The 13,505-nt window shown below is 44.3% G+C and overlaps 1 protein-coding gene across 1 annotated transcript, besides 2 other annotated features; it reads right to left on the reverse strand.

Moving 5' to 3' along the window:
- Positions 1-8: 8 nt before the first annotated feature.
- Positions 9-109: a mobile genetic element.
- A 1,463-nt stretch (positions 110-1,572) lies between these two features.
- Positions 1,573-3,521, reverse strand: Inx6 (Innexin 6). Its single transcript, NM_132146.2, has 2 exons — positions 2,572-3,521; positions 1,573-2,497 (listed from the first exon to the last, which is right to left on the reverse strand). The coding sequence occupies exons 1-2, from the start codon at positions 3,250-3,252 to the stop codon at positions 1,733-1,735; spliced, it is 1,446 nt and encodes a 481-aa protein (NP_572374.1). The 5' UTR covers positions 3,253-3,521; the 3' UTR covers positions 1,573-1,732.
- A 6,994-nt stretch (positions 3,522-10,515) lies between these two features.
- Positions 10,516-10,568: a mobile genetic element.
- Positions 10,569-13,505: the final 2,937 nt, after the last annotated feature.

Here is a 13,505-nt window from a genome sequence, read left to right on the forward strand (position 1 = left end):
AATAGAAGTTTTTTTTATTTCTTTATTTATTTAGAAGCGATAAATCGATACAATGCAGTAATAGTAACATAACAGCGCAATCAACAAGTAAATAATAAAATCCAACCTCGGGCAATAGAAGTAGTTTTCTCAAAACGTACATGCCCCAAAATGTATGCTACAAAATTGATGTGACGTTTTCTTATAACGTATACGCATAGTCGCGTATTCATCTTATTATGTACTATTTGCGTATTTATGTAACTGCACATATAAACGTATTCTTTAAATAAATAATGCGTGTGCTCCTTGGATTAGGTAAAATATAGCTACCAAAAATGGTTCTGTCCTATTTTGGGTGAAATTATCGTACTCACTAGACTTTCACCAAAGTTTTCGCTTTAAAACAGCTGACAGCACTAATCCCTCTCCTTCGCTTTCTCTCTTTATCGCAGTTGCATATGTAAGACATCCTGCCCGCTCACTCACTCCTTCGACGTCATCGTTATCGTCATCGGCTTCGCTGAGTCACTCCGTTCACGCCCATTTTATTTAGCATTTTGTTGTTTTTTTCGGTTTCCTGCGGTTTTTAATTAAAATTAACTTTGTTTATTTTGCGCTTTTACCCACCTCTCCGCCGTCTCTCTCGCTCTTCGGCCGCCTCAGACAAAGTGATGTTGACTCTCTCACTGTCCTTCTCTCTCTTTCCCCCTTCCACCGCTCACCATACCGTTGTTGTGTTATTGTAGCTGCATGTAATTGCCGCCATTTGCGTTGTCGTCGCCTCTTCTTACTCTTCCTCTTGCTGTTCCTGCTCCTGCGAGTGCAGCCAGTTGAGCTGTTTTACAGCCAGACTTGACTTTTGCCGACATTGCTAGAAATGCTTCATGTGACTGATAGCATATTCAGCAATTTTGTAGCCTATTAACTGAATAAAGTCATTACTTAATTAGAAAAAAAGAAACGGAATTGTTAAATCAAATTGTTAAATTGCCTAGAAAGTGCAAGAACTATTGGCTACTTTTCGAAAACGACACTGGGCAGCACTGACTCTCGCTCCCTGCCGTCGCTCACAAATTGTTGTTGTTAGTTTTACCTGTTGGCAGACAGACAAAAGCTTAACCAGCGGAAGAGAAGAGTTTCGCAATCATCGTCATCATCTCTCAGCGAGAGCGAACGCCGTTCTCGCCCTGCCCCACCACCCCCGCCACTATCACATCTTGCAGTCGGCTTGTTTAACTTTTGTAAGTTTGTTAAAGTTTTTGTTATGCCTGCTGGTATTTGGTATTTGGTATTTACCCCGCCGGCCTCCCGCTGTCATTTTGATTAGTGCTTTTTATTTGCATTTTGATGCAATTCACTTATTTGCAAAACTGATAAAGCTCCACGAGGGAAAGTGCTGCAAATGGGGGCGAAAGCATGCGAAATGATACGGGCGCGATTTTAGGAGTAATGTGTTTTGAAATTATGCACATATGTACATACAGTACATATTTATGTACATATGTATGTACATATGCATGTATGTTTATCCTTCAAGAAAGGCAATCAAATCGGCAAGTCAAAGCCAATATACCAATAGATTGGTAGGGTATCTATATATTTCTTTATTCTTATATGTGCATACATACATGTAATACAAAAAAAAAAGTACTGATGTGTACCGATTATATCTGCTTAATTGAAAATCACTACATTTAATTGAAGTGCTAATAAATCGCAGAAAGTGGACTGGCGGCAACAATTATGGACCCTATGCGTGGCTCTCGTGGAAGAAACGATCCATGCTGATAATCTCGTCGTTGGGCGCCATTAGGTTGAGGGTCGGGGCCGTGGGCATCGCCGTCACTCGATGGCTGCTCTCCGTGCAAATTGAATGACGATCGGCCGTGGGATCAATCAACAGGCTGCAGTTGCGACTGGGACACCTGTCCAGCTTGGCGTGCGAGAAAAGTTGCGGCACTTGCGCCAGCTGCGGCACTTGCTGACAAGGCTGCTCCGCGAATACGGGCTCCGTGCAGCGCGCCTGATTTAGCTTGGCGTAGAGCTGCTCGAGGAGCTCCCGGAACAAAGTGGGATTGACGTTGATGCTCACGCACATAAGTACAAACCAGTCGCCGTATCCAGCGCTGGCCAGGACTTCCCGCACATGCGACTTGGGCATGCCGTTCAGGTGGGTGCGCAGCAGCTGGAGGCGCAGCTCCGGGCAGCAGATGACCAGCAGGCGGTAAAGGATGTTCATAATGGCCAGCAGCGCGATGAACAGGAACCATACGTACAGCACGGCGAAGATCTTCTCGTTGAGGATGTTCAGCGGCAGCACGCACAGGATGTCCATGATATTCGGCGTGCCACTGGGCCCGTAGACGAACATCTCGCACTTGGCCACCTTGGGAAAGACGCGCGACGTCATCAGGTTCCAGAGGTTCCAGTCGTACACGGGTATGGCGGCCAGGGCGTGGATGTACTTGTACCAGAACCCATTGAACACCACGTCCATTAGCCAGAAGTTGAGGATCTGCAGCGGAGGCGAAGGAGCAGTTACACACCTGGTCACAACTGGTTTTGGCACTTCAATGGAGTTTAACTCACGCTGATGAACACATTGAGCAGCTCGCAGAATGCGTACTTGATCGAATAGCACCAGTGGATGGGGGCGAACTGGGCGCGGAAATACCTGGTGAGCATCTGCAGGCGGGTGCGATAGGTGGCCTCCACGATGAGCGCGTCGCCGACCTCGCAGCACAGCTGCTCCATGCGCTGGCCCTCCCAGACCTTCCACAGGAACGAGGGGAAGTAGAAGAGCAGCGACTGAAAGAGCAGGATCATAAAGACCCACTGATAGTAGCGCAGATACATCCGCTTGGTCACGCCACGCGTCTCCGGCCCGACGCCCTCGGCGATCGAGATGAACCGGGCGTACTGCTCATTTTGGGCCACCAGGGCGCGCAGACTGCTCACGTTAAAGGTCTCGGCGGCCGTGGAGGTGGGTGCGTAGAGGGCGTATTCCCAGCTGCTGCCGCCATCCCGATCGACCTCCGCCGGCAGGATGTAGGTGCCCATTGTCCAGCAGTAGGACTGCACGTAATCCGCTTGCCGCTCGGAGCTGAGGCACAGGATCGGCTCGCCGAAGTACTGTTTCGCGGAAAGCAGGAAGGTGCAGGTCAGCAGGATGACGATGGTGCACTTGGAGTGCAGCGTGAAGATCGGGTCGTATATGCGTACGGTCTTCAGGCGCAGATAGTTGGACAGCGGCTTTACGGCGGCATACATCGTTCCGGGACTGCAGTGGCTCGTTTGGGATAACGTTTCGGCTTGGCTATTGGTCTCCAGAGTTACGGCTTGCTTGGGTTCAATTTTTTTCGGCTCTCCTGACTTTTGTGTGACACTAGGGCTTTCTACTGAGTGTATTTTGAATTGCCAACGCATCAGGGTTGCCTAGTGTTGGATTGATTATGATTACCGTTATTTTCAAAATGTCACACATCTTGTAATTAAGCAGAAAACCCTAATTTCGCCTGGGATTTGGCTAGTTATACTGGATTAAAGTCACTTTCAATGAAATATTTTATATACTTTAAGTTTTAGTTTTATTCTCTAGTATTTTTTAACTTTTGTTGTTCTTCTAATCGTTTTAAATAGTTACTTGCTGCAAAAAGCAACAGAAAATATGTTTTAAAATTTTCACATAAAATTGTATCTCCAAATAAAGCTAAGAACGATTCGCAATTTGGGATCGTTCCTGCAATTTAAAGAAAAAAAATACATATGTTTCGTAAGGCACACAAACTTTGGAGCATTAAAATCTGATGTAATTATTATAATTAAATTCGAAGTTGCTCGCATCCTATCGCAGTTAATTGAATTGGATCGCATTGTATGGTGTACGAGTATTATATTATTATCTTTCCAAATGCATTGCTAATATTAAATGTACATTCGGGATTATTATGGCATAGACCCTAGTCCCAAGATAATAGGCAGTTCGTTTCCCATTCACAACCACCAACTATTGAATGGAATGACCGTATTAATGGACATCCCTACCGGATTTGTGCACCCATCGATGGAGCGGCCTTTCCCCGGTGCGATTATGAACAGCATTTGGAATTCCATCTAGGAGTCGACTTTTCAGAGCTCGTATGTATGAGGATCACGAGCTGTGGGAGCGCCGGCGAATGGCAATAATAATAAAATGATTAATCGATGCTACATGACTGCATATACAAATAATTCCCAGCGGTGTGTCGTCATCAGCGTCATTACCCACATCGCAGTCCCCGTCATCGTTATCATCATCATTATCATCAGCATCATCATCAGCATAACCATCATCATAATCAGGAGTTGGGGCCGGTGGGTGGTGCTTGGTTGGGGCTGGCAAATACATCGTCATCAACATTATCATCATTTGCCGGTGCAAATGTTTATTGTGGGAATTCGCTGGCTGCGACGTGTCGACTGGCTTGGAGTCCAAGTTTCAGTTCCAGCTTCTGTTTCTGTTTCGGTTCAGTTCAGTTCCGGACACCATCGATTCATCCATCCATCCTGTTATCCTGCCAACCTGCCATCCTGCCATCGTGCCACCTATTCCCGCCGCAACTCTGGCACAAAAATTAAATTTATGAATTGTTTCGTTTGTGCGTGACCAGAGATTTACAATAATCAGAAATCGGGAATCAGGCAACACGCTCAGGAGACTAATTAGTCCTGGCCGTATACTCGTTATATGGTGCCAAATTGTAATTATAATTTCTCGTGTCTGCCAATTGCCCAGTCGCAGTGACCGGCATCCCAGCATCCCAGCATCCTGGCATCCTGCATCCCCTCGGTCCACTGATTGTTTGGCAATAAAACGAGAATGACAATGAAATATGATTCGCAGCATTGGCAGCGGACTGAAACCCGATGAAGAAGTCACACAGTTGGCCAATTTGGACTGGCCAGTCGATTTGGCTCCACCGCCTTGGGCAAATTAATAAATACAGTTTAGGAATTAGTTATACATGTCTTGCTGTACCCTGGGGAATTAACAATTAGCAGAGAAGAGCACAAGGTTAATTACCACAAAAGTTGCGAGGGAAAACAATACTGCAGCTTCTGTACACTCAGCACTTAATGTAATCGAAAATACTGCGGATAATTTCAACGATGACAATTTCCACTGTCACTTCTAGAACGTGAAGTACCGCTCAAGATACAATTGTATCTATTTGTAAGCTTTTTATTAACTGAGACAACTGAACGCTGTTAAGATACCCTTGGAAAATTGTTTTAAGACGTTCGATTTTTGGGCTAGTCTTATTTTTGAAACGCAAAATAGAGCACAAAGTAAAGACATCCTAAATCTGGCTAGTAATGCCTGGTATCGAATAAGGAATATATACATTTAGAATAAGGTCTATTATTCAGTTGTATACTTCAATTTAATTCGATTCGAATTCCTTGATTTATTTTTGAAACTGATGACTGCTTTTTAGTAGCTGAAAGTTAATGTAAAATATAAAGAAGAACTGGCGGTTCTTGAGTAGGCAAATCTATCTTTGCAAAACTAGCATGTTAAGTCAGTTAAATATGTCTATAGGACCATCAAAAATGCAGAATGGTGGAGCTGGATGGCCGCCATTAGGTCAATGTGGAGCACAATGGGGCGTAAACCGTTAACCGACACCAATCAATCGCAGCCAGGTGCTGATCCTGATAGAGTCACCCCATTCAGCTGGCGGCACTCGAGCAACTCGAAATGCGTGCGAGCTCCAACTGGGCGAGCCCATAAAAGTTCGCTGACAGCTTTTTAAATATTTATTTAAATGAAATGCATTATTTAAAGCGATTTTTCATTGACCACAAAAACCGAAAAACGTTTGCCGTACAGCCGCTGGCAAATAGTGGGCGTTTTTGTTGCCACTTCGGGGGGTGGCATGTCCTGCAGGATGGCAGGATGGCTGGATGGATGGCCGAATAGGATGGATGGCGGCGCTTTTCAGCGCGAGCATTACGTTGGGCCATGGCTATGGCCACGCATTTCGTGCTTAAATAAATAAATTTAACAATTATGCGTGGTTGCGGTTGTTTTGGCTTTGATGGAGCCCAAGCATAATCCTATTACCGGCCGATTCGCCAGTTGCCACTTTCCATTCGACACTGGCCCACTACCAAAAACCCATGCCCAGTCCGATACCTATCCCAATTCCAATTCCAATCCCTTGACCATTTCCACCATGGATGTAACTCCTGGGTGCGGTGACTGCTGTATGGCGAATCGGTCGGTCGATGGCGGTTTACTTTTCTGCATAAATATGGCAAAGCCAAAGCAGCTGGTTTTCGGCCCATCTCGATTATTTGATGGCCAATTTAGTTAAACTTTGTTAAAGTTGGCTACGATTTTGCGAATAATAAATTAACGAGGCTCGTGTTCATTTCCATAATTGCCGTTGTTTTGCCAGAGTGTTGGAGTGAGGGGGTGGAGGAGGAGGGGGGTTTTTTGATTTAGTCGCATCATCAACGCAGGTCAAACTGTTTGGTCGGCACATATTTATGGATAGAAGCTTTTAATTATCAGCTTGTATTCATTTGATGGGTGTTTATTATCTGAAGCAATTTTCATTATTTTATTTATTCGATTGTATCGCTCACCTTTTATTTAATCTCGAAATTATGAGTTTCAATTAGTTTTTTTAAATCGATATCCTAATAAAGAAATCAAGTGCCATTGCATTTTACTATACATACATACATATGTATTTGAAATTATTTATACGCAACATATTTCAAGAACGCGGCTGACGGCATTAAAGCCTTTAATTAGAGATTTTGATTTAATGATAGATGACAAAGATAAACAAATGGAAATTTGTAATGCCAGAAAAAACATGGCGTGTCACAACATTTTACTCTGAATAGCAGCATTTATTTTCACAATGGCGCAACTCATTATTAAATCACTTTCGCAAGCCAAAAATGTTTAAACAGCTTGCTAAATGATTTGAATTTAATCAATTTCGCCCAATTTTCCTGGTTTGTTTGCCCAAGTCTAAACGGCGATTTAAAAATCATTCAGTATTTTTATAGGTTCCACTAAATGCAAAAGAATTCGAGTTCCTAATTTCATCACTTTGTCACTGTACGTTTTGGAACTTTTCTTTTGAACTGGTGATACACTTATGTACCAGTATGTGAATCCAGGAAACACCCAATTACTTTGGCCTTCAAGTGTTTTCCTAGCCAATGGACCATAAGCAGTTCCAAAGAGATGTGCGGTGGTTGCCTGTCCTGTCCACCTCCGAAATGGCGTCTTGTCAAATGCACTTGAAATGCGCGACCACTCAGCGACCGTCGTCACTTGGAGCCGAAAAGGATTCCCCCTACGTCCTGGTGTGTCCGTTTTTGGGTTTCCCTGCCACTTGACTTGAAATTTATACGTTTAATAATGCATTGTACAGTCGAAAAGTCCAGGTTCCTGGGCGCGACCATTCTCACTGCGATGGGTCCCGCGTTGACATTGCTCACCACAAAGGCGACATCACCATCACCATCCCCATCCCCATGCCCATGCCCATCTCTATCGTCATTTCTATTTCCATTTCCATCATCATCACCATCGTCATATTCATCGTCTTTCGGGGCCCTGTCCGTTATTATGTGCCAACATGGTCGTCAATACGATGTCGTTGGCCAAGACAAAGGCTAAGGCCAAGTTAAATTAAAGGCCACGATATCAGCATATGTCACGTGTGTGTGTGTGTGTCGTGTGTGTGCCCACATGTTCCTGCCGTGCATTGTTCGATTAATGACTTAACGACGTGAGTTGAATAACTTTGATTTAGTGTCATCTCATTTTGCGTGCCGCACAGAGCACATGCGATGGGGAATCTCCCATCTGTGGAGCTCCGAAGCTCTGGAGCATTGGAGCCTTTGGAGCTCTTCCATCTCCCAGCTAATTATATTTATTTACTGGGCGTGCCCAGAGTGGAAGGATGAGGAGACGAGTGGTGGACATGGGAGGCACCAGCAAGTGGGGCTGGCCGCCTTGAGCCTTTAATTATTATCAGAATCCCCGTAGCAATCAAACGGAGGCGCATGATGAACATATTCGATATGATATTGCCAACAAAGGAGGAGCACAGCACGAGCAGCTCATCCAAATGAAATGGCTACGTCGTCCAGGACAATGGGTTCGGGGTTAAGGTGGGATTTGGCGAGTCGAGGTTGAGTAGAGGGCCAGTTTGCGGCGATTGCTTCCTAAGCACTTAACCCCTTCAAATTGTTTAATATTTATTGCGAGAAACTGTGCATGTGCATTTGAACAGCTTTGAATACAAGCAATACAGCTTAATAGTCCAGAAGTATTCATACCATTCATATAGTCATAAAGTCGGATAAAGTCTGATAAAGTCACAATATTCTCACAGTTTTACAACTAACCTCCGGTTAAAGTCACAGCACTCTCACAGTTTTACAGCTAAACAAAAAAAAATACCCTGTTCCGTAATCATTAATATTTGTGTTTCAAGTTTCATGTGTACACCATAGAAACTGGCAGGTGTGTCATTCACCACATTTGCATCGACTGCATCGGGCTTCAGTTGACCGTACATGGGGATATGGATAAGGCCCGGTTGGGTGTCCGGTTCTGGTTCTGATCACGTTTAATTAGCTCTAATGAATGGCCATCTGACAGGGCACGTCTCCTGTTTCCCGAACTAGTTTTTCGAGGCCAGGCTGCCTGTGGAATTTCCCACACGATTTTCTATTAGTCCAAACCGAACCACTCCGCCAAATCGCCAATTCCCCAATCCCCCACAATCCATTCCGTTTGACCGCCCGTTTGGCGCTGGACTCCGGTTTTTGGCTCGTTATTTGTAATTTGCTGTAAGTTTTTGTTTCAGTATTTATACATGCCGTCTGGGGACAAATAGGGTATGTTGTATTCGTGCTGAGTGCATTTCTGAGAACGTACACTAATTCGTTAACAAATAATCGAATTATTTTCAGTTTATTTTCAGGATTGCATATATTATCTATAGTTTTAGCAAAATATTAGGCAACTCTGGAGTTTTGCTAACATGCGAGGCAGAGAGTAATGGGTATTTGGTAGTCGGCCTGTTAGCTTGCCAGCTTGCCACACATGCTGTCCACACTCCTTGGCCTTCCTTGAACCCTATGTCCGGTCACAACACCCAACCCCCACCCCCCCAGACACCCCACCTCGCTCTTGCCCCATCCGCACACCGAGGACCGTCGTTGTTTTTATCGACATTGAAATGTGGCCCCAAAACAGTTTCAGCTCATAAAAATACAATTTGCTGCTGCTTATTTTTTACGATGCACCAGAGGGCGATGCTTGGTTGGTCCCGGGGTCTTGGTCCTGTCTCATATCCTGTCCGATTAGCTCGGACTCCTCCTGGCAGCCAGGGCCGACGCCTTGCCCAATCGTTGGCCAAAACTATTTTCGAGCATGAAATGGTGCGGACACATGCTCCAAGTGCGTCCAATGTCCACTTTTTCCTGCTCCATACCCTATTCTTTAGATCGGGCTCGTCCGCCTAAGTGGAGACATTTGACTATACATAGTACATGGAATCATAAAAAAATTACTATAAGAATCAAGATTCTATATTATGCCGAAATGGTATTTTAAATTGAAATTATTCTCATATTATTAAACTATTCACCATACAAAACACAAAAAACATAGGCAAACAATATAAGTAGTCTATATCATTTTTCTAGCCTAGAATTGGGATTTAATCGTTTGTAATTTGAATATATTCAATCGCAGATGATTGATTGGACAATTGAAGTTCTGAACCCTTTGGATAGTGTATAAATAGTTCGCCTGACCACTACGAACAGCCAATGCTGTTCCCTTTGTTTTGTCTATTCGGTGATGTTTTTTTTTTTCTTTTTCGTTCGGTTCCCGTTACGTTTGTGGTGGTTCAACAAGAACGGGGGCGGGGGGGGCGTGGTCAGATGCAGCTGGGCTCCGGCATTTAAAACGTTTAAGGGATTTGTTTATGTGCCGAAGCGAGTTGAACTCAACTGGACTAGTTCAGGTGGCCGGACATATTTCGCTTCTCCTTCCCCATTTGAAATTGGGAAAAGTTTGCCAAAACATAAAAACAATGAGCGGCCAGAGCGTGAACGGTCTGAATGAATATGAGCCTATCTATTCATAATCCTGCTTAATAATCCCATGACCCATTCCGTTCTATAATACATTTGGCCCAGCTTCCAGTTCGGTCAATTCCCGTTTTGGCATTTCCGGGTGGTCAAGGGATATTAAATAAATTAGCCTCTATTCGGGAAGAGAGCTGCATACCATTGCGGAATCCGTAAAGTTGCCAAGGCACAGCCATGCCGATGTGAATACTCACTTAAAGTTTGATATAGAGTACATTAGTGATGCAAATTGAGACAATTTTTGATATTGCAGGTCCAATGTTTGTCACTTAAAAAGCTGTATGAAATATTGGAGAATTTTATTTCATAATATTGCATCTTAACATCACAGGGTGGTATTTACATGCCAAATCTGACAAACGGACATAGAAGGATCGACTTGGCAAGTGAACCTAATCAAGAATATAGGGTCCTTTCACCTGTTACATGCATTCGATCGAATCTAGTATAGCATTTCACACTACGAGTGATATTAATACTAATAATAAATACAATAATGTTGTTGAACTCAAAAGTTCATAGATGCCATCATTTATGACGCTTTTAGCAAGTGGAGAATTTTGTAAAATAAAAATTATTTGCATTTTGAGACCCATTTTATTTGGTTCAGCTTATGTTGAGCTCATTGCGATTAAGTTTCCTGTTTTCTATAGCATACTATATATTTCTATGTATGTATGTATGTACATGCATATTATCCCTTGCATTCGATTAGATCCTTTTGCACACACTCACATGTGTGGCGTGTGCACACAGGCCACATCAAAGCTGTATATACTGCACATACATATGTATGTATGTATATGTACTCGGTTGGGCGGTGGCCGTGGGCGTGGCAGCTGTGGGTGGCAGTGCGTGCGGTTTGGTGATAGAGCTTGTGGGCGGTGGGTGGTGGGTGGTGGTTGGTTGGTAGAGAGACCAAGGTGGGCGCTGGGCGGAAGGACGCTGCAAAGTCGGTGCGGAGCCATTGCACTTATTGTATAATTATGCAGTTTAATGAATACTAAAAAGATGCCAGACTGGTGGTGGCAGCGGGGGGTGGGGGGGGGGGCTCGTTGCAATGGGGGGTTTCTCGCAATAAGTACAAAGCTGCGTGGAGGGGGCGGGTGGCGGTGGTTGGCTGGCAGAATAAGCCGCAGCACAGGAAAAGCAAACAAAAAGGCAGCAAAATGAAAATAAGCGTATGTATAAAATTAAGAAAACGAAATGAGCAACATGCAACAACAGTATACGTGAGTGTGTGCAAGTGTGCATGTGTGCAAGTGTGTGTGTGAGTCTGTGTGGGTGTGAGGATGTTTGTGCCAGTGGCCGCATGTTGATTATTATAGTTATTATTGCGCCGGGTTAGGGACTCCAGCGAAATGTGTTGCAGCATTTCAGGCGCCGTGGGCCACCGGACCGGACAACTCGACTCCGCCACTTCAGCAGTTCGCCAAAGGACTCCGTAAAAAGGCAGGACCTTTTGCAACCCAAACCATCTCGCCGTGGAGATAACGATGCGGTATTTAACATAAAACGTTTTGCTTATTGCCCTGCCTCGCCCTTGCACCCGTTGCACCCCTTGCACCCGCCATCTCCAGTTGCCATCTGAAGTTATTTTCCGGTTTTTAGGGAAAGGATTGATACTCTGGACGACTCGGTTTAAGTGCAATCCGCAAACTATCCGCTCGCTCGGCAGACGCATTCTGCGTGGGATTATTAGCATACGAAAATCGTTGTTGGACAGAACACGTAGCACGTAGTTGGGGTAGCTAACACTAGGTGCAGTTATGCAAACTGAAAGCACAAGTAAAACGTATAAAAAACTTGAAATTGAGCCAATACAATTGTAATACTTGAGGTTTTCATAATGCTAAATATCCTAAATTGAGTTGCCATATATGTATATATGTATGTTCACAATATATCCGTAATATAATCTTATCTTATAATGAACGACCATATTGAATATATTTTGTACTGCTTGCATATCCGCGGAATATCCGCGCTGGAAGTTACCAAACGCAAATTTACCCATTGTGCGAATTGTCCGCATATTGCACAGGCAAAAATGCTAATCTTACTTGGCCGTCGTAAAACGCGTGAAGTTTGACTTATCCGCGGAATATCCGCGCTTTTCACACACTCGCCTACATTGCGGACTTTCGCGGGAGTCATTTTAAAATTGACCTGTAATTTAAATAATATTTCTAAAGAACTTGACGCAAACAGCTGTTAAATCAGACCAAGTTTATCTATCAAATTTTTGCGATAAATATCTTGTGCTTCTTTCGAAACTGTGCCAAAATGTTCTGAAAGTGAAATCTAAAACGGTTCTGCACATAACTTTTTCGTTATGCAACCATAGTTTTTGCGTTCTTTTTGTTTATAATTAGTAGCCGTCTAGTCTGCACAGCTTGAATATCCGCACTGGAAGTTTCTTTGCAGACATTTACCGGCAGTGCGGATATCCGCAGTCATTCGGAGCACACTTAAGCTGGAACTTTACACTTTTTACTCTCTATTTTCTGGCCATCCTGCCACTGAGCGTTTTTCTTTTTAATTTGGTTCCTCCTCGAGCTGCGTGTGTGTGTGTGGGTGCGTCTGTAAGTGTGTGTGTGTGTGTGTGTCATTTTATGCATGAATTTTTTAATAGCTTAAATATGCGCCAATAAAACTTTAGCACGCTCATCTTATCGCCAGCGCCTAGCAAGTTCTCAAGACTCCACGCCACCTCCATCGCCAGATGACCTCTTCCACTTTCCACTTTCCACCACCCAACTCCCACTTTCCACTTCCACCCTTTGTGACCGCCTCACGTAGCTAATAAAACCCCGGTGGGGCAGGGGCAGGGACAGGGACCGGGGCAATGGAGATCCGGCAGAGTGGAAGGAACGATGGCAGCTGCCGACATGGCGCCGTGCACGTGCTCATCCACCTGCAGCAGGTGAGTCCCGCACCCGCGATTCCACCAACCCCCCCCCCCCCCCCTTCGTACCACTTGCCACCCGCCACTTGGTGGCATCTTGACTTTTAACTAGCTAACTTGATAAGACTACAAAACTATACAATAAATATGCAAAAAGGCCAAAAGAAACGCGTGAAGAGAAGCGCAAGGTGGAATAATGCCGGCAACGAGGAGGGGTGAGAGTGGGGCATTTGGGGAAAGAGTGCTCGGAAGGACAACAGAATCCTGCAGAGCATTTCGAGTGTCCCATAAGTGAGGCGGAAGGCTCCGTATTTATATTGGTACACTTCAGAAAACAAGCATTCATGAGTTCGGTACTCGGAGCTGTATAAACTTCACTAAACGATTTCCAACGCACACAAATGCACTCTTCAAAGATGATATTTTACCTTTAGTA

Source organism: Drosophila melanogaster, chromosome X, assembly GCF_000001215.4.
Source record: "Drosophila melanogaster chromosome X".
In the NCBI taxonomy this organism is placed as follows: Eukaryota; Metazoa; Arthropoda; class Insecta; order Diptera; family Drosophilidae; genus Drosophila; species Drosophila melanogaster.

Excerpts from the sequence above, each read along its gene's own strand:
- Inx6 (NM_132146.2), bottom strand. The coding sequence starts at position 3,252 with ATGTATGCCGCCGTAAAGCCGCTGTCCAACTATCTGCGCCTGAAGACC. Across the intron at positions 2,498-2,571 it reads TGCTCAATGTGTTCATCAGC|ATCCTCAACTTCTGGCTAAT; the intron begins GTGAGTTAAACT and ends CCTCCGCTGCAG.